This window comes from Mercenaria mercenaria, unplaced genomic scaffold (genome assembly GCF_021730395.1).
Source record: "Mercenaria mercenaria strain notata unplaced genomic scaffold, MADL_Memer_1 contig_2289, whole genome shotgun sequence".
Classification (NCBI taxonomy): domain Eukaryota; kingdom Metazoa; phylum Mollusca; class Bivalvia; order Venerida; family Veneridae; genus Mercenaria; species Mercenaria mercenaria.
In genome coordinates this window covers 1-26,520 of record NW_026460339.1, presented here as the reverse complement: position 1 = coordinate 26,520, position 26,520 = coordinate 1, and the positions used below count along the sequence as shown (strand labels likewise).

The 26,520-nt window shown below is 34.1% G+C and overlaps 1 protein-coding gene across 1 annotated transcript; it reads right to left on the bottom strand.

Annotated features, from left to right (window-relative positions):
• Positions 1-1,025: 1,025 nt before the first annotated feature.
• LOC128552318 (fibrillin-1-like) lies at positions 1,026-26,109 on the bottom strand (the record flags this gene model as incomplete). Its single annotated transcript, XM_053533352.1, has 11 exons — positions 1,026-1,187; positions 2,192-2,341; positions 11,483-11,694; positions 12,873-12,943; positions 13,723-13,838; positions 14,062-14,193; positions 17,502-17,633; positions 19,851-20,057; positions 20,588-20,770; positions 25,246-25,419; positions 25,807-26,109. Coding segments are annotated over 11 exons (1,842 nt in total), but the record flags the coding sequence as incomplete, so codon positions are not given.
• Between the last annotated feature and the right edge of the window lie 411 nt (positions 26,110-26,520).

Here is a 26,520-nt window from a genome sequence, read left to right as displayed (position 1 = left end):
TTTAAGCTAGGGGTCCAGGTATTGCGCATGACAAGTCGTCTCCTCATGGGAAACATTTGTGCCAAGTGATATTAAAATCTCTTCACGGATGGGAGAGTTATGGACCGGACAGGAAAAAAGCCTTGTTGACCTTTGACCTCCAATTGTGACCTTGACCTTTAAGGTAGGGGTCCAGGTTTTGCGCATGACAAGTCGTCTGCTCATGGGAAACATTTGTGCCAAGTAATATTAAAATCTCTTCATGGATGGGAGAGTTATGGACCGGACAGGAAAAAGCCCTGCTGACCTTTGACCTCCAATTGTGACCTTGACCTTTGAGCTAGGGTTCCGGGATTTGCGCATGACACGTCATCTCATCATGGGGAACATTTGTACCAAGTAATACTAGAATCCCTTCAAGGATGGGAGAGTTGTGGACCGGGCAGGAAAAAGTCCTGTTGACCTTTGACCTCCAATTGTGACCTTGACCTTTGAGCTAGGGGTCCGGGTTTTGCGCATGACACGTCGTCTCATCATGGGGAACATTTGTGCCAAGTAATATTAACATCCTTTCATCGATGACAGAGTTATGGACCGGACACGAAATTGCGGACGGACGGACGAACGGAATGACGGAAAAGTGCATTCCTATAGTCCCCGAAACTGGTTTTCAACCAGTAGGGGACTAATAATATCCCGCTGAGAAAGGCTGTAACATTAGCGAAAAACATACCAGATCATATAAAGTAAAACGTAAAATAAAGGTAAATGTAAGGTATAATTACACCAATGTACTCAACAATTTGTCTGAAGTCAGAGCACCAGGAGCCAAACTTTTAAGGACACGACTAAGAAAGCTGCAAGACAAAATTCCACTCCCTCAGTCCTTTTTTACAAAAGTCGGACAAATCTAGTATTAGCCGGAAATGGAATATATAAAGTTCAATGAACGAGCTACAATTTGCAAAATATAAGGACGTTTCAGTTTCCTGCCAGTAGATCTTTTAGTTGCCGGAAAAATCAGCATTAAATCTTGACTTACATACCTTGGCATCGGTAAACTGGAAATGTTGCATTTCCAACGTCTTGCCATTGTCTGCCAGCTGGGCAAGTACAGTTCCAAGATCCTACACTGTTATAACAGGAACCATGTACACATCGCTCTCCAATGGTACCATTCTTTTTAAAGGCATCACATTCGTTTATATCTGTTTGTAAAGACTTTCACAAATAAACTAGTCTAGATACTTTCCTTAGCTGACTTGATTTACCATTTCCTGCCTGTAATGCTAGGCACTTTGCCATAATTGATTTTGTGTTTTTTCATATAATCTCTCTCTCACTCTCATATGGAGGAACCAAATTTGCACTCAGGCATGGGTGGGTACCTATCGACCCTACACAGTTAGATAGCTTCCTAAGAGTATTATTCCCATAGGTATGAGTTGGGTCAGTAAAGTATTCAAAGACCCATGCATATTCGTAATGGTTGCATTCATTTTGGTGAATTAAGTCTCCAGGACATGCATATTAAATGTATTATTGTTTTGACAGCTCAATGTGTTAGAGGGTGACACTACATAAGTCTTATATATCATAAATTGTGTATTGCAAGTATCACGTCAATAAATTACTTATATAATATTGTTATTGCATTTTTGAACCTGTGCTAGGATAGACGTTCCATATGAAAATACAATGTCTAAAAATCGTGTACGTAAGTGACGTAATATGGTACCAGTCGTAATATAACGTCATAAAGTATGTACAAAATGTTGGCAAGTACCTAATTCTATATGTCATTTAACAATATCTTCGAACATGACAAGAAAAAAAGATAGTACAAGTCAACCTTTGAATGACACTTGTTTTCCAACTATCGTCATAGTGTTGAAAATATACTCAATAATGCTTTGTTTCCGGGTGTCCGAAGCCTCAGAGTTGGGAACCGCCTGTCGTACACATGCAGGCATGTATAAAATCCTTATACATGTATTATGTATGTTTTCGATATTTATCTATAATTTTTACGTTAAGTTGTTTTCATTTTGGTTTTCATATATTCTTGCTTATCACGAGCAGGAAAGCACATTACTGGTAAATGCTACTGTCTTCTTATGTTTAGATTTGTCAAAATATAAATCAAATAAAATTTTGATACATAAAGCATTTTGAACTACACATCTAATGTACGGAGAAAATATTACTCTACCTGAACAATATATCTTGCTTAAATAAGCTCGTGAATATCCATTTTTACACTGGCACTCGTAATCGCCATGCTCTTCATCAATACAATGAGTACTGTTGGGGGCACAGTCTGTTTTGCCAGGAACTAAACATAATCCACCCTCAGTCGTCGCTGAAAATCAAAGCAGTTTAACATTTGCAATGCACTAAAACTTCAGATGTAATGTTAAGCTATCATGCAGGAAGCTAATGACACTACACTCAAGCAAAGCTCAGATGTATAGACAGACTAGTGTAGTCTGTTAAAAAGCATAAGCTTAATTATAATTCAAAATTTTGGCGAGGATCTAAAGCTGTCAGATCCGTTTAATGTCATCGGCTACTTGGGTACCTCAAGTACCTTAAGATCAATATATAGCCGCCGAAAACATATTAACTCTAGAGATTTATTGAAAGAGTAAATGTTGCATTACGTTTGAATGGCAAAATTAGAATTGTGATTCATAATACATTTGGGGTTGCCTTTATCATTTGGTCACTTACTAGTACTTGTTATACAAACGCTTTATAAAGTATGCTTCAACAGCTGAAGTATTTAAAACGACATCGACAAAATATTTTCCCCGTCGTGGATTTTCATTAAAGGGTTGGAGAGGCGTTAAGATGTAAAGATATACCGTAACAGATTGATCTCTCAAAACAACCAATCCGGCTAAAATCTCGATATTCTCGTACACGAAGATCTGACGGTGGCCAGTTCTACATTGCTTTCGCATCGGATTTCCGAAAACGGTATTAAAAGTTCAGCTAATGAAATCGCTTGTTACAGAATTAATGTAGGCTCGACAGCAATGGCGCTGTCCATTTGTGTTGGAATGCTATCAAAACTGTTTTGAAAAAAGTTAAAACAAAAGAACTAAAACTAAGTGGACGTTTTCAACGAAATAATAAACGGGAAAGATTGTGTCGCGATACTGCCTATGCGGTCGTCAGAAGAATTATAAACACGTGTTAATCACAAATTGGGATCCCCGGCTCATGAGGCTAAATGTAGATTTTTTGACTTCTACTTCCACTTTAAAAACTTGAAAGCAAGGCGTTGATTTGTTAGTGGAAAAGTTGCGAGAATACCGGTAGTACAAGATTTAGCTGACCAAAAGCTTCATTCTAGCGCGTATGCAACGATTTGTCTTTTAAGAAAATCTGATTTAGCACCATATTACAGATGTTTAATATGTGAGTGATAAAAGTCTGTTAATTTACTTTATGTTTAATATTTAACTCTTCGAATTTCTGTGCAGAAGTAGCACTCCCACGTATGTTTTCGACACGTGATTTACACAAGCGAACACCTGCATATTATATGCATAGAGGATATTACATGAGTGCTTTTTGTATTGAATTTATTATACGAGTTGAATAAAATAATGAAATGCGAGGTTCTGTCAAAATTTCATCTATTTTATTCAATGGGTGTAATAAAATTCAATGTTGAAAGTCACAAATGTAATATTCTGTTTGTCACATGTTAGATTTTTCTGTCGAAACTTCCAAAATTCTTTTGATATATAAACAGGTCAATTTGACCAACGTCTCCTATATTATAAACGACGTCACCGTTAAGGCTTTATTACACTAAAGTCTGTTCCATTCCAAAGGTTTACCCCAACTTTGGAGTCATATGACAAAACTAAGACACTTACTGGCAAAGTAAACATGGTTTGATAAACTTAAAAAAGTCACCCTCTAGAATTTTAACCATTTTTTTCTGCTTTGCCAAATATCCAAATAAATGACAGATTTATATTTTCAACGGCAGTCTCCCATTGTAATTTCTTGTCGCCATTGGAGTTTGCTCTCTAAATTTGAAGTATTACGGGAAAATTCACGTGAATTGTATCGGGAGCGACTCAAAACTCATAAATTTCGTTTACAATTCCCTACAAGTGAATGCATGAGTGAAATGAAATTTGTGTTTACAAACATGTTAATTAGATTTAGAAAAAAAATGTAAATTGACTCACTTTTAACCTATCAAAGTTGTAAACACTTCAAAATTCTTCCAAGTCTTCAATGGCTCATCCAATCCTCAATAAATCAGTTGTAAACAAACAAATTCAGGCATCAATCGCACCATGCCCTTGAAACGATGACTTGTTCAATTTAACATCATTTCCAAACGCATAGTTCAAAGATGACCTGTATTTTAGCATCCTTACTAAAGTATTTACAGTCTGCCCCATATCCAATTTCTTTCACAATGGTCAGTTTTCAAAACACACTATAATTCACCATGTATCGAGTCACGGTTGTGTATGTTCTTTTTCTCCGAAAGAAACTTATGACCTATGAGATAAATGACGTAGTATTGCTGGGAATATGCAGATTTATACGAGGCGCACAAGGGAAAATTACATAGGTGTACACTCGGCCGATAGAAGATAGAAATCTTGACGTATGTCATGCTAGAATTATACTTTACGTTTTGAAATATATATTTAAATAATGATTAATTCTTTATCATTTCGTCAACCTATCTGTTTTATTTTTTTATAATGTTGCTGTTTATATGGTCCAAGCATTTCCTTTTAAGCCCGTTACATACTCTTGATCCGAAGGCTGCTGATTTAGATTTCTTTAAATTTTAAAGCGAAATCGGATCGCGAACCCATTCTCTCTATTTATTAAATTATTATTATTATTTGACTTAAATAACTGGTACGAAGTCCAGGGAGCAGTCATAGAACGTAGAATATTGATATTTATAATCACCGATTTCAATTATAAAAAATATTTCCGAACTATAATTCTATCAACTTTTATTGTCCATCAGAGCTACGATGTCCAGAAACAGATTTAAAAACTATTTTCAAATCGTTCATGCATAATTAACGCTAATGCGCGCTGAAACGTGTTTTCTTTCCGTAAAAGTTTTGCTTTAGTCTCACATAAGCCTACTCCAGTCAGGGTTTTTAACAAAGGTTTGCTATTGTCTTTTTGTTTCTGTTCATTATTTTTTATATCGTACATTCCTGTTGAATTTGCAGTGTGGAGTATGCTTTTAAATTCCACAAAGGTATGTGCGCAATCGTCGCAAGTGTTACGTAACTCCAGTTTTCTTCTGGATTTAACGAGCACAGATTAATTATTGTCTCTGGCACAAAGTCTTGTTGATATAAGTCCACGGAGACAGACTGATAATTCTTTTTTTTCGGCTGGTGCTAAAACGTGTAATATTTAGCACGTGACGAGGCGCGCGATCGAAGAAAATATGATAGAATGATCAAAATGATAAGCAGAAAGTGTAACATAGGCGTAGGAGCAGCGGGACCTGAAGGACACCCACAACTGAGTTGGTGTACAGCATGTATTTTGCACCCCCCCCCCCCCCGCACCCAACCCCAATCCTACCTCCCCGTCGTACCCCGCACTTTTAATTTAAAAAAAAGAGTTTTTTTTCTTAGAATTAACAGAAAAAGTCCATTTGAGAGAGCATTTATATAAGAATTTGGTGCATCGCAAATAGTCCAAAGATTATAGAAACATATTGTTTTAGTGTAATGAACTTTGAGAGAGAAAGAGAGAGAGAGAGATTTAATATAACTATGCATACCAAACCTTAACCTGCATATATACGCCGAGACCTTAACCGAAATAAAAAGGTAACTAAAACAAAAACATGCACGTTGGGGGCCTAAATCGGACTGAAGATGATTCAAAAGGACAGTTCTCCTTGCCCATGCAAAATATATGTCAAATAATCATACAGGCTTTTTGTCGTGCAATTACGCGGGTATTAATCTCTCTATGTATGTGTATTTGTTATATACTATCTGTTCTTTATTTTGGCGGGAAAACTGTACGTGTTTTTTATTGCGCTCCACGGTTCATTAACATAAAGTTTCATGTTGCCATCAACAGAAACGATTCTGATTTTATTATAGAGCGTAATCTTGAATTGTTCTGTAAGTTAACCAAATGAAAATGCGCGATTCTGAGCGTGAATGAATTTCGTTTCTGTACGACGGTGACTAGATGGTAATGAAAATTTTCTTTCGGAAATATTATTATTTTGATTATAACCGTTAAACTTCAAAAAGGACGTCAAGTTGAAACAGAAAAAGACCTTACACTTATTCTGGCGGACAACAAATTAATTGCCTGCTAAGCAATGTTTAATATATCCCTGTACATCTCGTTTTCTTAAAAGCTAATATACTCTCTGTTTTCAAGGACAAGCAGGTACAAGATGCGGATCGAAATGGATATGATTAACCAATGTTGCTATCAAATATTATTTAAATAATAACAGTATAAAACGTTAAATTGTTACCTTTGAAAAAGAGGCCATTGTCCGTTCTACATTTTTTATCCACAGTGGTGACTAAAGGATTTTACATGCAACATAAATATGGAGTCTTAAAGAAAAAAAATTGTTTTAAGTTATTACTTTTCTGTATGTTTTCCGGCTATTCACTGGTCCGATATAACAATATGGCTTTTCAGTGGAACATTTACATAAACTGTTATCTTTTTTATTAGATCTGGGTCCTAAATATAACTTAAAAATACAGAAATATTAACAAAATTATTCAGGAAAATCCAATATTTCTATTTCTAAACGGTCAAGATAGTTTTTGTAAGTATGAACATATTTCAACGCAAATATTTCGAGAAGAAGACATCTAACCATTTTATGTTTAAAATATATTTTTTCCTTGCCCTGTCCGATCACATTAATGTGACGTGATTGAAAAGGAATATCCTGACGGACTGTGAAGTTTAGTTTCCACTTTTATTAATTAAATCCATAAAAATACTTCCGGGAGGTAATATCTACTTAGGTCACATCAACTGAAGTAAAGTTGTATATAATTTTCCGTTTCAACGCCAGAAAACATAATATAAGAAGAATGCCCATGTGTTATTAAAATATCGAGACGCTCGCACACACATTTGTTTTTAGAATGTCATTGATTTTTGTGTTTGTTTCTTTCTATTTTCTTATTTATTTATTTATTTTTTCATGTTGAGGTGGCCGGACATGAATTCCCTAAAAAATTAACATGATAATACGATAACAAACACAGTATTTTCAAATATTAACTCGGGCGTTTTCATTTTGAGTTGACCCCTAGTTTGTTGCGCTACGGGCGCCGCCATATTGGAAAGTCGACGTAACGTCATATAACATTACGGTCTATGTGGGAAAAAAATCCAGGATTATATCTTTAAAATACACTTTATTGAAAAAATAAAAAAAGGTCTGGAGATATTGATGTCTGGTATATAAATATGTTTTTGGACGATTTTGTCGATACTGATAATTCAGAAATGAGGTGAACGTAATAGGTGGAACAGACTTTAGTGCATTTTATGTATTACCTTTATTACACCCCACGACGTCAAACATGTGATAAACAAAAATATTTCACATATTCATTTACAAAACGCGAGAAAAGGTTATAGACAGGTTAAAGAATGAAAAGAAGCATTTGCAAACCGGAATTGCACAGATATATCTGAAGCTATAAAACATCACGAAACTAGCGACTATTTCATGACAAGATTATTTGGCAGGAGTCTATTTCTAGATAATGCATATTCATTATATCAAATTATGTTCTACAGTATCAAATATTCAATGCAAGGTTAGTACTCCATACAAATTATTGTTCCTTGTCAGCCTGTTGTTAATAACACGCATTTCACAATAGATTTAAGTAAAGACGTACGGCCACATATTGGCATAGAGTCTATTTGTAATAAATATACACGTGTCCAAGTTAGCGGCGCTATACTTGTATTCGGATGCTTTTGTTAGTACTCATGTATCCATTACTTTTTCAGTCAAGTGTTGACCATTTAGTGTTCCTTCTCAAGCGAAGGAACAATTATGAATGAGTAAATACTTAAAAGAAGCATTAGCTGACAGGATTGAAATTTTGTTTTTCAAAAGCAATGTTAAGAATAAATACGATACTGGATGTTTTGTTATCCATAATTAAATAACGATATTATTTGCATTTAATATTTTACAATTTCATCTTTCTGCACATTCCACTATGATACTTTTTTCTATTCATTTACTGTCGACACTCGATGACACTAGATGTTGTTGTTGTCCTTATAAAACAAATATACGGGGGTAAACCGTAGAAATTATCATCATACGTAATTTGATAAGAAATGAAATACTTCAAAAGCAAAAAAGACAATAATGCATTCAATTTGTACTAATAAAAGACTTTTTAAATAAAATAATATCGAATAAATAATTGAATTTGACTGGTCTTCTTAAACAAACTACTTACGATTTAAGGTGGTTCGCGGGTTTCCTACGATAAGTTCGAAGTATAAGATATAAGACTGATATTAGGTCTGTATGTACTAACATCTCATGTCTTTCATTTGGAGAAAAAATAAAATCGTTTCGAGTCCACATTTCCTTTGAGGAGCGCCCCCTGGTGGCACATGTATTTTTTCAAGGGAAATTGCCGTGTTTCTGTCATAATCGCATTAAAATTAAAGTTATAACATTTCTTTTTCAAACTCGGGAACATAGCTTAATTCAATGTTAATATTTACATGTTACGTTTTGTAAATTATTTCATTTGGAAAATGCTTAATTAAAGAGACACCCGTAGTAGGGAAAACCAACGAAAAAAATTCAACGTATTTCATGGCCGTTTAGCCGATATAAAATACAAAGGAACGGACAAAGTTCTTTATTTTTTAAAATATAGGTTTCTTTAATTATTTCCCGACAAGAAAATAAAATAAAAGGGGGGATCTTCACGACACATACTTTGCAAATTTACATTTTAACTTTTGTATGAAATGTTTTAAAGTGCTAAACTGAACGTCAGTTTTGTAACGTCATTCTTTATTGCTTTTCAATCTTTCACGTGACTAGAAGCTAACAACGAATCCAAGATACGAACTGTGGCGAAAGTGCTTTCCAGACAAAAATGAAATACATATTTAACGAAATGTAACATTTTAGACGGTGGCATTAACATCAATATGTTTCTTTTTTGATATGATATATAACTTTATTTAGAGATTTTGATTTATATAACCTAATTGTGTATTATATTTTTATCGCTTTTTTAACCTATATTGAATATTTTCAATAAATAAAATCAATGTGTTTTATTTTATAAATATGTTCTATATGGAATCTTAAGCAGATGATGAATAAATGAGATAATGCCTTTACGGTAGAAAAAGTACTTCAGTCTGTGTACTTGAAACGGTTTCTTGAATAAAGCTCATTTTGGTGCCGCTTAGTGCATGAAGTTTGAAATGTCAACTTGAATGCACAGTTCAAGATCGTATTGAGGGAAAACTTGTTTCCAAACGACACAACAACTAAAATAAAACTCAGACACATTTCGCTTCAAAACATTCAGGAAATACAATAAAAAGATACAGTCGACGCAGACGACATTTTAGGATGGAAAGATGGAAGAAGAGTGGTTGAATTTGGGCTGCCTGCGAAAAAGTTTAGTGGCATGCGTTCAATGTTCAGATCCGCTGTTTCTGTCAGATGTTTTAAAGGAAACGCACTTTCGACATGGTTCACGGTTGTACATACAACAAGTCTCGATTATAGAATTTCGCCGGCAAATTAGGGTCATATTTATATTTGTTGAAGGTTTGTCTCTTTCACCAAAGTATGATATTCCAGTGCTGAATATTATATCAAAAAAGAATTACCACTATGATTCCATTTCATGCATTTTCTGTTGGTGTTTCAAAAAAATTAAAAGGCGGATAAACTAAGAAATAAATAAAACAGCCATTTACTTTGAGTTTTTTTACTGGTTTATAATGAGAAAGCGCATTTTGACGCAGATGCGAATAAATTCGGATATTTCCGAACTGCAACATTTCTTAACGAAGCCTCTGACTCACTGCAGACATTGAGCGCCTGTATAAATTACAGACTCCGGTATATACCGGATTCAAGCAATTAGAATGAAAGGTATCTTTAATGTATATATTTTTTGACCATGGTAATACTATCCCTAACCTTGAGTCAGTATATTATACATATTTTACACTAAATGCATGCAGTAATGTGCGTAATTTAATTTTGCCATACGCTCCAATTTATATGTTTATAATCATTTCAAGACATGCGCAAAAGACCGCTCCAGCTCTAGCAGACTGCAATGAGCAACATCGCTTAAAGAATTTCCGTGACATGAGCGAAAAGTGAACAGATGTTTCCATATGCAAACATCGAATGAGGATTTTATATTTATGCGTTTTGATGCGCCCTGTCAGATTTTTTATTGATTTTTTTCGCAATTTTGCATATCCCGGCTCAAAAATGTACCATAAATTGATCATAGTGACGTCTATAAGCGATCACCGACTGGATACATTCCTTAATGAGTAACTGAGTCATGGCGTTTACAAATGTACCATGAATTGATTACAGTGAAGTCTATTGACATAAACTCAGCTCTAGAACAGAACTGTTTCAAAATGGATATAACAATTTTGCAGATGCATATGGGTTGCAAACAATGCTAATTACGAGACCAGTATTTAGAAATCCATGTGAATGTACACCCTATTCTTGTACATACTCTTAATACCCTGACAGAAAAGGCAAGGGTACCCATAGCTAGTCATCATTAGTAAATGGCATTTAAGATAATAATATAAACAAAATTAGTGTCTTTAAGAAAAACGTTTAACTGACATTGAAATAAATTTCTAGATAATACACTTAGATTGTAATTTACGTAACACTGTAAATAATTTAAATCTATTTTAACAAAAAAAGATTTCATTTTTGTGTACTTTCATTGTCCTGTATATACAAAAATATATATATCAATGGCGTAATGAATAAAACGTTTTTGTGAGTTAACACAACAAATGTCGTATCAACGACACGATATCTAGCTTACCAACAGAAATAAAATGTAAATTTACAAAAAGAAATCTGTCGTGAAGACCCCTCTTTTTATTTTATTTTCCTGTTGAAAAAGGCTAAAGAAGAATAAATTTGAAAATCAAAAAACTTTGACCGTTCCGTTTTATTTTATATCGGCTAAACGGCCATGAAATACATTGATTTTTTTTGCTATTTCCCCAACCCCAATTACGGATATCTCTTTAATTATACTTTTTTTCCAAATGAAATGTAAACGATACAACTGAATTTAGCTATATTCATGAGTTTGAAAAAATGTTATAACATTGATTATAAAGACATTATGACAGAAAAGCGGCGTACTCAGAGATGTAAAATACTGATCAGATCATATTGAGAATTCATGTTGATACTTACCGTTGTTTATGTGGTTTTCAGCTGACGAGAGGCTAATATCGACATTGCCAACTTTCAGTTTCTTTAGTGTCCCATTTTGTGAAGTGAAGTTTCTAAAGGAATCCAGCAATTTTTCTCCTATCACTTTAATGTCAGTTACATTTTTCCAGTGAACAACATAATCTGCACGAACACCATACTGATCAGCAGCCCGCCTTCGTCGCTTTCCCTGGCTGAAAGGAGGGGAATAACTTGATATGACTCCAAATGGTGGATGGATGGTGGCATTGATCTCATTAAGTTAGTTCTAACTTTTTCTAACTAAACACATTAATCTAAAACTATTATTTTGCAAGACTCAGACAACCAATTTATTCACCAAATGCAACTCTCATTATTAAGTAAAAGATAAGTGATATGTTGTAAAAGTTTGACATGTATCAAACAGATGTACATCAATTTACTATTTCTTTCAATTATTGCTGTATATTATGATTTATCCTACATTCATGCAAAATAAAGGCAAAAATCAAGGGGTCAGATAAATTTTGCTTTATCTGGTCAGTGACTAAATAAAGCTTGGCGGACTACTTTTTGGATTTTTTTTTAAACGACGCCATCTTGTTTTTGAGAATAACAGCTAAAAGACATATTTATGCAATTATTTTCATAAACGCGCTTTTATTACGTATGTGAGACCATCACAAATGTATAGTGTATGCATACCGTACTTGCAATTACTACAAAAAGTTTTTATAACGGAAATGCTCGGAGAAACGGAAAGTGACTCATGTATAGATAGCGTTTGTTCAGAATTTTAGCTTTCTACACGTAAGTCTAGGAATATATTGCATCTGTAATGGAGTGTTATTGATGTTATTTTCATCGAGTAAACGGTTTGCCTATTTGTTTTGTCAAGCGGCGATATGGCGTGTATATAAGTCTCGTCAATCGTTTGCTTGGTGAGGATGGGCAATCCGACATTCAACTGAACTTCAGACAAAACTTTACTTGGCAGCAAATTAAAATTATTCTTTAATGTTCAGCAGAACAGAGAAGTCAGACACAAAGCAGAACAAGGTTAGCCTTTGTTTTTCGGCTCTTATTTTATAATATTTTTATTTTAAAGACCTGTTTGTGTAATGGTGGGGCGTATTAATTTCTGTGCAAGACAGTCTCAGATCTAGTTGGTGGTAAATTTTGAATTTTAATTAAAGAATGATTTTAGATCAGAAGGTAGGATAAATAGAACATTAGGTTACTGTCTTATAAATTCAAATTTATTAAGTTCGTCTACAAAAAAATAAAAGTCTCGGCTCTCTATTTATTGAACTGTTTTATAAAACGCATTTGATTTTTCTTGAATTTTATTTCGATGCACTGTGCTTTCAAACTGAATGCAGATACTCACTGGATAACCACTCTCAGTCGGAATACTTCAACACTCAAAAATCCTTTAGTGTTATTAAATCCTGCAGCAAGCTTTAAAGAAAAATATTTAATATCAATTACAAAACAAATTAACACAGGCCGTCAATATTCATAATATAGGTGAAAATGCATTGAAAATGTTCAAAGCAGAAATAAAACTCATGGTCGTAAGAGCCAGGTCATTGCTGGTGACGTTTACTATATCTTTTATTTTAGTAATATAAAAGATTAAACAAAATACTTGCATCCAACTTGTATTTATATCTTCTGATAAATTCGCAGCTATTCACAAGCCCCGTGGTGCTCACTATTCTTCGAAATTTGATACACTGATTTAATACACTGATACAAAAGACTGATTGACAACTTGACGCATTACTAGTTAAACTAGTGACATCCTTTAAATAATTTACGATATAAATTTTCTAATATTTGGGCCATTCACAACTTAGGTACTGAAAGTACACACGCCTACTGTGCCATAGTATCACAGTGGTAGTCTTACAAACCTGATTTAAAAAAGGAACATACTTCAAAAACACACATTTTATACATAACAGGGTAAAAAACGAACATGCATTTGAACTGAAGTATTCATTCGTGCAGAGAGCGAAAAAAACTAAATGTACCGTGTGAATACAGGTTGTACTGTATGAATACAGATAACATTGAACCAATTCTAATCTTCAGAACTATCTTATTCTAAGTTAACGAGTGGGTTATGATAATAACAGCGAGCGTACATTGTAATTGCATCATTTGTTTCATTCTATCCAAGTTTACGTTGGTTATCACAAATATGATTTAAGTGCGGCATCTTGAAACGTTACCTTCAGTTGGACATCTTTTCTGTTTTCAGGAGTATCAATTGTCTTGTTTATTTCAGAAAAATGCTCTGTTGTCGCCGAGATAGTAAAAGACATATAACCAACATATTTGGAACCCTCTACAATTAAGACAAAAGACACATGTGTGCAACAAAGGATAAGGTGAAATAACAAAACAAATAAATTGTAGATGAACGGTCACATTGTATAATGATTTTTTTACGAATATAAACCATATACGATTAAACTGTTCATGATTAATGTTTCTAGCTTTTTGACAACTTTATATGCCGTCGACATTGTGTAACGATGGAAATGATTGACGTTTGTAATGTGTTTTACCTGTTTGTTTGCAGACACCATTTTTCTTGCTATATCCTGGCATACAAATGCAGCTAAAATTTCCTATAGTATTCTGACACACCTCATTCTCTTCTGCGCAGTTTGATGGAGATAACTTGCATTCGTCTATATCTTTTTAAGAGTGAGAAAAAACAACAACAACAATAAATTAAAAGTATACGTTTCATGTGAATCATTTATGAAGAAATATTCTCTAAATGAATTCTTAGACAAAACGGATATTTTTGTACAATACAAAACATTTCAAGGTACCGTTAAAAGAATGTCTTATGATTATCTTGGAGAGACGACCTATCTACAATACTTTTTCATTCAAATAGATAACGTAGTTATGTAAAGAAAAATCAAAACTTCTAAGTATCTATCATATTAAAGATGAATTATATATTTCAAGATGTAATTTATCGTACGTATTAGTTTGCTTGTTTTTATTTCTTTAACGGCTACTTGCCCACACTTGATTGATATTTTTAAAATTTGTTCATTTCCATAACATTTGGCATAGAATTATATGGCATTGAAAAATGACATGTCAAATATAAGTGTAAGATATTGGTAAAAGCAAGAAGGGTGTTGATTTTCTCCATTATTTTAAAAGCGCTATAACAGTTTACACGCTTTTGCAAAAATATTTGGTAGTTGATTACGATATTTTGCATAAATCATATATCAACCCCTTAGTTACATTGGTCATTTAACGGCACTCACACGTTTGACGTTTTTGTTTTGAGAGAAAACTACCTTAAAGGTGTGAACGCCAGTACAAACCTAACAAAGCCTATAAATTGCCGTATTACTTACGGTGATGAAGAGAAAGCCGATTATTCATAAACTTTTATCTAAGTACCTATAAAATTTGATGTAGACATGAAAGTTCAAAATAGTCTTACAATCCATTACCTACAAATTACACAAAGGTGGTCAGTTAATATAGTAACCAGATTGTGTAGATTCTGCACCAGAAATTACTTGGTCTACGTTAAAAAACTAACAATATTACGGGTACTGAAGGTCGCTGACTTCAGATCACTTGCACCTAACCTCTGTGGGTTTGAAATCTTGATCAGGGTTAACAAAATTCACATGACGAAGCCATGTATGTGTGTACGGTGCTTTCAAAACACGAGCGCAGATTCGTAAGTATTTGACATGACATTTATCATAATTCAATATGTTTCCGTAAATTAATTTCCGGTGTCCGACCCTAAATATAACGATATATCTACTAATCTCGGGTTGTGAGTTTGAGTCCTGACCATTTTTTTACATCTAAATAATCATATAACAACTGCTGCTAAATAGGGTAAAATAAATAAAACTGAATTAATTTACGACTGTTTTACGTTAATGGTTTAAACTTAATTCTCTATTTTTTATGTTATAAATACAATGTTTTAAGTATGATATAACCATCAAACGATCCAATATGTAAACTACTGGACGGAACTCAGCGCTGACGCGCTTCGAACAGTCCAGTATTTAACATATTGTGTCTTTTTCGTCTTATATCCTTTATATGTTTTCGGGTTATTGTACGCGATATTTAGTTTAAACAATATTTATTTTCATTATAAATTATACAAAAAGTCAAACAGTTTTGTATAGCATTAAATGATAACATAAACATAGGTTTCTAGTCTAAGGATTTGTAAACAACCCTATAGAGGCTTATATTGATACAGGTCCTTGGAAATTTGTCTTGCGATGTTAAGTGTACGACTACTTAGGCAAACATATTTTGGGGAATAGAGAAGAGAAAAAAAAACATGACAAAAAACATCAAAGAAGAGGGCCATAAGAACTGTAGGATCACATTAACATTTCAAAGAAACTGAATGCTGAGCGTAACTCGTCTTCAGAAGACAACATACAAGTAAGTTCGTGAGTCAGACTACGATGTGAATCGTCTAGTAGCGAGGATGTATTTCTGCACTGTTGAAAAGATAAAAGCATTTTGATCAGTAGAAAGATTTTCATGCCCGTATATCAAGATTTTGTACGTTACAGGACAATGCAAGATTGAATAGAATCTTTGTCTTTGAGCAGAGTACTTGTGACATGCGAGATGAAAGTGATTGACAGTTTCAATTTCACCACAAAGAGCAATAGGGTGATTCAGAAATTGATTTTCGAAAACGGTCATGATTTAAAGAACTACATCCTAGCCGTAGTCTGGTGTGAAGTACTTGTTCATTTCTTTCACCATGATAATAGTAAGAGTGGGGTTTTTGGTAGTTTGCGTCGAGTTTGTTTTTGAAAGCTGACAGAGATGGAGCTAGTTTCGTTGATTCAGGAAGAGCATTCCAGTCACGTATAACAGAAGGTAAAAAGGAGTCTTTATACAACTGAGTACGTGTATTAATTTGATAAATTTAACAGGGGATGAAAATCCCCGAGACGGTAACGTTCATATATAGTTATTCGTCTTTGTTGTCTGCATATGCTGAGGCATTTTTTCGATGTTTCCCGGTTCCGGTTTATGCACATGCCGTAGACTTGTTGTCTTCATGAACATCCGAGCACCCCGAATCAGTCACAGAAATTCGTAAACAGCGCGAACATGCTTCTTTTACATGAAAACTGTACATGCAACTGATAGACGCTTTTAAAACAGCAAGGAAGTGTAAAGGCCCTCAAGTTTCTGCGAGGAGTGCAAACAAATAAAAAATATCCTAAAGCCAGTACGAGAACCAGTACGAGAACGCAGTGAATTACGTCACCGTCACGGCTTCGCGTAAATTTTGCAAAGTATGATATTCGCTGTAAGAGGTATGATTACACTAAATGTAAACTTGGAACGAGGTTTCACTTTCTTTTGAGTGTTGGATATTTCTTTGTAAGTTGAGTTATTAAAGATAAATCCCCATGCTAGGCGGTGCTTAACTCATATTATAAATACGCGATATTTCTATTCTGAAAATATCTACATTAATTAATTAACCGATATAGTTATCCAATGGCAATGTGGTGCAGTGTTAAGTTCTTTGACCTCTACCCATGTTACCATGGGTTCGAATATAAGATCATCATAACCGTTTTACGCACGCTTTTTTCATTATTCACGATCGTGCCGTACTCGTGTTTCTCACCTTCGTACTACTGGCCTCTCGTTAGCATGTGATTCTCGTATTACTATTAAATGTGTTAAATCATCTAAAGTAAAATATTTTGTTGACAAACAATTACTACTGATATCATAATAATGATAAATAGTCAAATGTACTATCCTTGTTAATAAATATTATTTTTATTATTATCATTATTATCATAATCTTAGAAAATACCATAAAAACGGTTATGTCTAACCAAATCGTAAATTACATGAATACATTGTATGTCTAAATAGCTGAATTTTGTAATGAAAATTCAAATTATACAAAATTACAGGAGCTAACTTAAAAGTTTTATATCCATCTTACCATCACATGTACGTTTATCAGCATTTAATGTGTATCCACTTCTACAGTCACAGGTAAACGACCCAATAGAATTATTACACAGTTGCTGACATTTATCTTTACCAGTGTAATCTGAATCACACTCGTCAATATCTGAAATAGAAAACAAATTGGTATAGCCCTGAGATAAATCTAGCGAATTTGTTTGTTTGTTCTTTTTACACAACAAAAACTTTATTTAAATTGAAACACCACGTTCTTATGGTTAACGGAGTTTTTATATCATTGTTCACAGGGTACATGCAGTATAAAATTATTGTCGACGATTTAACACGACGCAATTCCATTCCTGACAATTGTCACAGTATAAATGATGAGAAAACTGTAATACTTGGTATTGCAGGGCTGCGAAGAACTTGTAACGAGTACAAATTGGATAAAAATGCAAATGTACAAAGTGTTTGTTGAAATTTATGGGGAAAAAACACAGACACTTAACTGTTTCGATCTTACGACCTTCTAGTTTCAAGCTATTGAAAATGACCACTGAGCTATCGTGACTTGCGTACATCTATATACGCGCTTTAAATATATACCATTTTAATTGCTGTTAATTTTCCGTACACTGTACGGAATGTACCGAAAATTAACCGATGATTAAAATATTCTGCGCACCGACCATGTAATTAATATGCATTTGACAGTTTAATGAAATAGAACAATACAATAAAAAAATCTGTAAAATCCCCTGGAAGCATAGAATGCAACAAAAAAGAATAATAGCAGACTCGGTTTGATTGAGTCTGTTCATGAGAGGTTATAAAAGGTGCAACACCTCTCACGCCCCCTACTGTAGCACCGGCTTAAGCATAATTCTATTACATATCTATTGAATGGACATCATGATCGCAAAGGAGTCACCAATACTGTCTTTCAAATGTATTAAGTGCAGGTTCCTATCTATGGGATGAAAACGTTAGACCCTTCAATATAAACACCTTCAACACGATGTACAATAACTGGTGTCGTATTCCATGGCACAAAATTTGTGTGTTGTTTATCATGGTCGCTAACGGCACATTTCTCTTGACACCATACGTACAAAATTGATTTTACACCACATCCAGCCTCAGAGTACGCATTTTGAATAACATGCATTTAAAAAACAATAAAAATATATAATAATTAAATGGTGTCATATTCCCTGACAGATCGTCTGTACGCTGTTGGAATTACCCTAACAATGATTTACATCGTATGCAAGATCGTATATTTGAAAATGCGCCATTAATTACCCAATTTCTGTACCCAGAATTCTTACTGTGAGTAGCCATTTTGCTACTATGTGCCAGGTATGTGTGCGGTCTATTGATGCCCAGGTATTGATAGTGTCTAAACTAGTTCTATATTTATCAATGTTTACAAAATAAACCGTTGCAACGGTTTATAAAAGTACATGGGAAAAACTGCGAAAACATGAATGTTCTCGTAATTCTGGAAACTAGAAACTGATCGACCGTTATGTTTCATCTAAATATATAAAACCATGACGAAATTTTGCCTTTTGGTGATAAATTATTTTAAAATTCACAAATCACAATGAGTGGGTTAGCCGCTTTAATAACAATAATTTAGAATCGTAAATGCCAAATTCGACAGACACTGTTGACCTTAGGCTCTGTTCGAAGCTAAGGCGCTCTGCAGTTTGTCGAACAGACCAGGGTTAAATATCAAAACCGTGAAGTCTGATGTTTCCCATGCCATTTCAGTGGAATTTACATATAATATATTCTAATAAGGTATTTTTAAGGGAAAATATCCATTAACATTTATACAATTATGATAAATATCAGCATACTGGCATTTCTCATTATGTTATGTAAAGTTGATTACCCCTAAATATTAGTATCGCCTTTACTATAGTCAAGCTATTTTAAACAAAAAATGAATATGAGTTCAAGTCAGTAAAAACTATTAAATCAATCAAAACTCTTCACAATAATTACCATAGCGATACAGTCATAGTATTATATTAACCGCCGTTGTAAACTTCCTGATTTGTTTACTCTTTGCAAGTAGCTTTTGAGTTGCTGGATTTTATAAATCAAAGTTTAGGTTTGGTCGTTATCACATTTCACCAAGTCAATAAATCCTTATATTTGCTTCACTAAATAACATTACATGTTCAATATCACCTATGAACTTTCATTAATTTGTAATTTTGTATAATTAGGAATAACATGAGAAAAAAGTGAATCAATATCTGTTATTTGGTTCTATAAAAAGTCATTGCCTCTAAGAGTATTACGATGCAAAGCTGTCGTTTTATACATACTTATTTATTCTTTAATACGAAATAGATTTACCTACCCTCACAAGTTTGTTGTTTTAGAGTCATTACTTGATGTCTTCCATTCGGACATGGAGCACATGGCCAGCTGTCTAATAGTCGGTAGGTCGTCGCATTGCATAAATCTTTTTGGTAGCATTCAATATCTGGACATGTGTCTTTTATTTTCTCGCAGTACAATCCGGTAGCATATTCTGGACAATTACAGGATGCTTTTTTTACATTATCTGAAAAAATAAATAATTCACATACCGGTATTATAAAACCTTTTAACAATGTTTTATACCTTAATCCTAAATTATTGACCGCCTCGACAGCCTAGTGGCAGAGTGTCTGCTTCGAATGCTTAAGGTAGTTGGTTCGATCCCCTGCCCGGTCATACCACAGACTTGAAAAGTGATACCAGTAGCACCCTTGCTTAACGCTCAGCATTAAAAGGAAAACTGATTTCTCTCATACCATCGTGGCGATTTGATTCTATCAGGAATGAGGTGCCGAGAGAACTTCATTTACTGCATTTCTATATTCACGGTGCCAAAAGTTCAAGCTTTTTGAAGGGTTTTGAATTCACAGTGTCTTAATTTCCTTGAAATACTTCGCCCGAATATTATAAACCTTGGTTGTAAACAACAGCACTCTTCCTGGATATGCAAATAATAATATGCAGAATTTGTTTCACAATCGACCTCAGGTAAATTGGTAAACACTAATCTTTTAATCATTAATTAATAAAGAGCAGAAATTGAAAACACAATACCTGTCGAATTTGAATTAGAGGTAACAGAAGAGCATTGTTCCGGTTCCTCACATCCACAGTAATTGATAGTTACTGCTCTTTGAGCTTTTGCATTAAAACCGTCTATAACGAAGAATACGATATCTGTGTCTATATACCTTAAACCAGTGCCAACTGTCCATGTAAATATACCGGTATCATTCTCTGTAATTGAATAAAATTCGACGAAAAACATGTACAGTGTACTACAAACTGTGAACCCGAATAAAGCAGAAAAAAGTGGTGTAACGGTCGCTTACGCATAGCTTGTAGGTTAAAAAAATCTCTGACAACTGCGAGAGGGAGTTCGAGACCCGCCTCAGGAACTTGGATTGTTTCATCATAAAATTGTATCCTCTTCAATTTCTGTTCTTTGAAGAGGGGAAGTGTTATGGTTGCTTACGCATAGCTTCTAAGATTTAAAATAAAATCAAAAACAATCTTTGGCAACTGTGCCAGGGACTTTTTGGCTCAGTGGTTAGAGAATTGGACTTCCACCCGTGCGACCCGAGTTCCAATCTCAGGCACTTGGGAAATTATACCCTCTTTAATTTCTGTTAACACAAAATGGAAAAAAATGAATATGTATCAGTTTAATTGAAACTGAAGTGTAAACGCATATGAGTGTCTACGCCCTCTCGCCAAGGTTTGAGCAGAACTCAGTATTGACATGTATTACAAGAAACGGAATAAAATTTAATGATATCCGCAAATGTTTTTATACATTGGTTTTCATGTAACCTTCTATTATAATACACAAGAGTGCAATCCATTAGAAGTAGCGTTTGATCCCTAGTCAAACTAATTGACAAGCTCTTAACGAGAAAACTATGGATAAAATTAAACAAGCTAGAATTTAGAGAGGAGATCCAAGGCCATGGGATTTGCATATAACAGAAACTGTAAAAAGGCAAAATTAAAAGCAAACACCATATTCACCAAACATTACCAAAAAACTATGGACATTGGAGTAATGAAACCACTCAAGCCGAAATGTTCAAGACGAAAAACTAAACAGCACCAGCAACACAGCCTTTATATCGTGCTGAACGATCAGGAGAGCAGAGATCGAAATATAATAGCTCTGACTATGTACAGGGAAACATTTTGCAGCCTCCACACAGCACAAAGAAGGTCGTTGTGATGATAGAACAGCAACAACTTTAATCATCACACATTATTATGCCATTATGATTATGTTGTTTGCGCCAATTGTAGGCTGCATTTCATTTCGCCGACAATTAGATGAAAACTGATCTAGGGCTACACTTCTGAAATAGCATAATAAAGATAGTTGAAGATCATTTCTTGATATAGTCGGCTAAATTTTACAAGTTTGTGAACAAAAATAATGACTTCGCAGACATTATTCATCCTCATTGCTATTGAAATATGAACATTAATCATCTTTCCAGTGACGTTTTAAACACCCCCCCCCCCCCTCCCCCAGTGGCGCAACAGAATATTTAACATGCCTTTGTAAAGCTTGAAAGCAGACTAATCCTGATAAGTCTTGACAATTAAGTGTCATCAGGATTGAAACAACTGCATCTGTCGCAAGTCATGAACTAAGCAAGTGGCTTAGACATATACAACTAAATTTATGTGTATTCAACCTAAACATGACAAAGTGATATAGAAGATCTTCTATGGGAATAGTGCCACTGTGGTGCAAATGCCTTTTTAACCTTTGTAGGACGGACACAATTATTGTACACCTAGAATGCATTTTAAGAACAACCTTTGCTTTGATTTGAACCAAAGAAGCATTGGATCCAGCATCCTAAACTTTAACATAACTACACCAGTCACAAATTCCGACGCCTCTTGAACTGACCCTGATGCCCCCAGAACTAACACTGACGTCCCCAGAGCTAACACTGATGCTCCCAGAACTGACACTGACACTCCCTGAAGTAAAACCAATTTACCAACATGTCAAAACTTATTCCGAAGCCGACCGAAATACTAGACCTTTCAAAGAACTAAGACTGACCCCCAAGAATATCTACATAAATGCGGATACTAGCTAGTGAAGTTCTGTTCCATTGATATACTGGACAAGTCGATATTTTATTTATACATGTATTATTATGTTGTTTAAATATATTCTTCTTTTATACTGGAGTAACAGGAAACGCATTGAAATGTTTGCTAGGCATTTAAAGTTATAGGCTAAATGTGCATGACTTTGTGGCGTAGCCGCTATTATCTAAGCACAACAGGCCTGGGCCTACAGATAATTTAGGAAACTGAAAACTTAAACACACAGAAATGCAATGTAAAGATACCTTGAAAAGAGCTAACAATGCATCTAGAAGGTGCCCAAATGTGTCATAAAATTCTACAATCTAGACCCCCCCCCCCCCCCCCCACCCTGGACCCAGAGTGGCCTAGGCTGTCCCCTACACCCCTCCGCAACTGAAAAAGGTCAGGTACACCATTGTATATCAACAATTTTGAGGCCAGCTACACAATGCATTTATTCAATATATAACCCTACCTATAATACCCGGTCAGTTTTGACATGCATGTGTCAATAGAGTATAACAATAGATGTTAAGAAAACAGACAATAGGCTATGATTTTTGCATAAGTAAACATGGGTACTTAGGCAAAAAAAAACTGAAGTACAGATGTGTGTCGTGAAGTACAGATGTGTGTCGAAAATTTAAGTTTTCGCCTTTTCAGTTATTTTGCAAAATGTTAATTAAATGGATAATCTGCATTGTAGGCGTTTATCTATTACCATAACTTGTATATGAAATAAAATAATTTTTTGTGATATTGTGATAGGAATATAACTTATTTATGAATATTTGAAGCCATTATATAAAATTATCAGCTATTAAAGTCATGAGATAGCATTGGAATTTTGGCAAAATCCCTAGCATAATGTCCGATGTCCTTAAAAGACTGAGTGTTTGGTTACATTGTATTGACCCGTGACAGAGGTTATTCACATATTTATTGCAGATTGATGTATATATTCATCTATAGGTAGACCACGTGTTATTACATGATTAGCTGTTGTATTGATACAAACAAAGGAACATCATGCACACAAGTATTGTTAATAGAAAATCCCTTCTAACAGGTAAATGACCTTTGGGGAGGGTTCTTTTTGAATGAACATAGACTGAATAATTTGACATTAGTATATCTACATTTAAAACGCTTTAATTCATAAACTTACGCGCAATGATTGTTAAAACTATCGACATATGTATTTGACAACATTTGGCTTGTAATGTGGAAAATATATATAATGTATCTTATTCCGGACCTTTATAGTGGCTTTAAATTGGAAAAACATCATTTATTTCTAAACTTTCTTATTGAAGAGAATGTCTACGTCATTAATGTGTCTAGAAACGGCAGATAAATACCTGCAAGATTTCTGACTTCTTTACCTTAATTTCTGAATATGTACTTGTTAAATAAATGAAAGCAATTGGAACGGGCCGTTTGCTGATGTTGATATAACTCGTGGCCCAATCCATTTGTATATGTTACTTTTGTGTTCATACTATTGTACATATGCCTAATAACAAATACAATAAAATATTATTAAACTAAATGAAAGCAATTAAATCGTGGATGTTCAGTATTTACAGTTACAAAAATCTCTCAAGAAAATGGTAGGCGTTTGTTTTGTTAACTTAATGAATTAAATTCATATTGCACATTCACGTTTCATATACAGATGTACACTTTTTAGCCCACATGTGTAGTTGAAAGGACACTTGCCGCATCCCTTCGCATCAGCGAATCAGAATATATATGTTGTCGTCATAATCTGATTTATACAAGGGTACTATTTGCCAGAATAATATATAATTTTTGAAAAAGTGCGTAGTGCACGATTCAACATGATAAGCAATCCATTTTGAATATGCATAGCAGACATGTTTAAAATGACAAATTGGCTATTGGAAAGGGCTTGTATTTCGACCTTCATGACTACGGTTTGTAATATACTTACACGTAAGGTCAGGGTATAGCATGTTCAGAATATCATCCTTATTTCTCGTCTGGGGCATGTGATACAAACATGCAATCAAATGCATACACATGGGTTGGGACAAACGTTTCAGAAAAAAAGTTTATACTATTACAAAGCTACACATGTTAGGATTTATTCATTCATCACGTCAGCAGTTAATTAAATCACATTCTAATATGACTAGCAATGCTTAAACCATCACAACGATATTATGTTGACGTCACGTCGACGTCAGTTTAGCGCCATGTAAGCATCTAGAAATAGCGCTTTCATTTTTTACATATTTAACTTCATAGCACGTTTAAAACGAAATGTCGCATTGCACAACTGTCTTGATTAATTTACACACATAAAAAGTTGGTTATTTGCCTGGCAGAATAATTCGCCATTATTTTTGCCCAAATTGAACTTTCCGCAAAGGCATATTAGAACGAACGAATTTACAGCAAAACCGTTTTTTAACACTATTTATGCACTCAGGCGGTTATACGTCCTTCGAAATAGATTCATTCGGGCTGCGCCCTCGTTACATTGTTACGCCTGACATATAACCGCCCGTCGTGCAAAAGTAGTCTTCAAACACGACTTTGCTATAAAAAATTATTAGTTACAATGAAGTATATTTCTAAATTACCAAATGTGTATTCTGACTTCGGCAGTTTCGTCTGAACTTCAAACTTTAGGTCTTGCTGTTTAGTAAGATCATCAGTGACGAAGTCCGTTACATTTATCGACCAGACAAAACCATTTTCATACTGTACAGTTATATTATGTGGGAATCCGTTTGAAAATTCTGGAGGTTTGTTGTCTGAAATAGATGATCCCTTCTTTGGTTAAACATTTTAATAAGAAACATTAAATGTGTAATATTTAATGAAAACTACAAATGACAGAGTAAACTGATTATAACACGTAAGTGTTCCTCTACATTTTATTCAGTGTAATGTTTTGTTAAAAGAAAAAAAGCTATATTTGTATATTATGTGGCTGCAACACAACAATAGTTATCAAACATCTTATTTTTATCTAATGTCATTAATCCAAAATGTGACGAAAGCATTGAGCCGTAAACAAGACATAATATCATGTATTGTCACCACAAAAGTAGCACATAGTTCGATTAAATCGTTGATCAAACATTTACTGTTGCATTTAGCAAAAATACGGGTTAATATTATACGGTAGTATTAGTTACGCAGTATCTCCCATTCGTGTCGTGTTGAATTTGCTTTTTGCATTACTGCTACTCCAAGACTGTAATTCCCTGTTCTTGCTATCGTGAGCAAACACTGCTCGTTTGGTTCATTATTCCAGTTATTCCTGCATGTGTTGTTGAATTTCCTGATGTTTGCCTGTGTAAAGTTCTCAAACAGTGCTGTAAGATTTCCTACCAAATCGTCAAGGAATTTTGGACGGGTATGGTGTTTGTTATAAAATGTAAAATTTTCGCCGGGGTGATTATATTTGAACAGACTTTCTTGTTCATTTTGTAGAGACCCTGAAACGACATAAATCTTTGAGCTGTCATGCTGTCAGTTTGTTAAGCAAAATAGCCTATTATTTAGTCTCTTGTGGGCTCTTTCAATGACAAGGCAAGTTTTCAAATCAAAAGCCGCCAATAATATCTTACAAATAAGACATCTTTAACATACATTCTGTCAACGTCGGTATTTTGGAAAGATTTGATAAACAGATGAAAAATGAAACATAGTTTTCTAAAAAAAATTTACAAATTATGAAAAAATATTTAGTACATACACAACTTTACCATCGAAATAAATTTATTTTGTGACATTAAATTCAAACAGATTAAGAAAACAATGTCATATTGTTTCGTATGACCTAATAATGTACGTGCTTGTGAATAAACTTGTTTATATTAAAGATGAGAAGTATTTTTGATTAATCA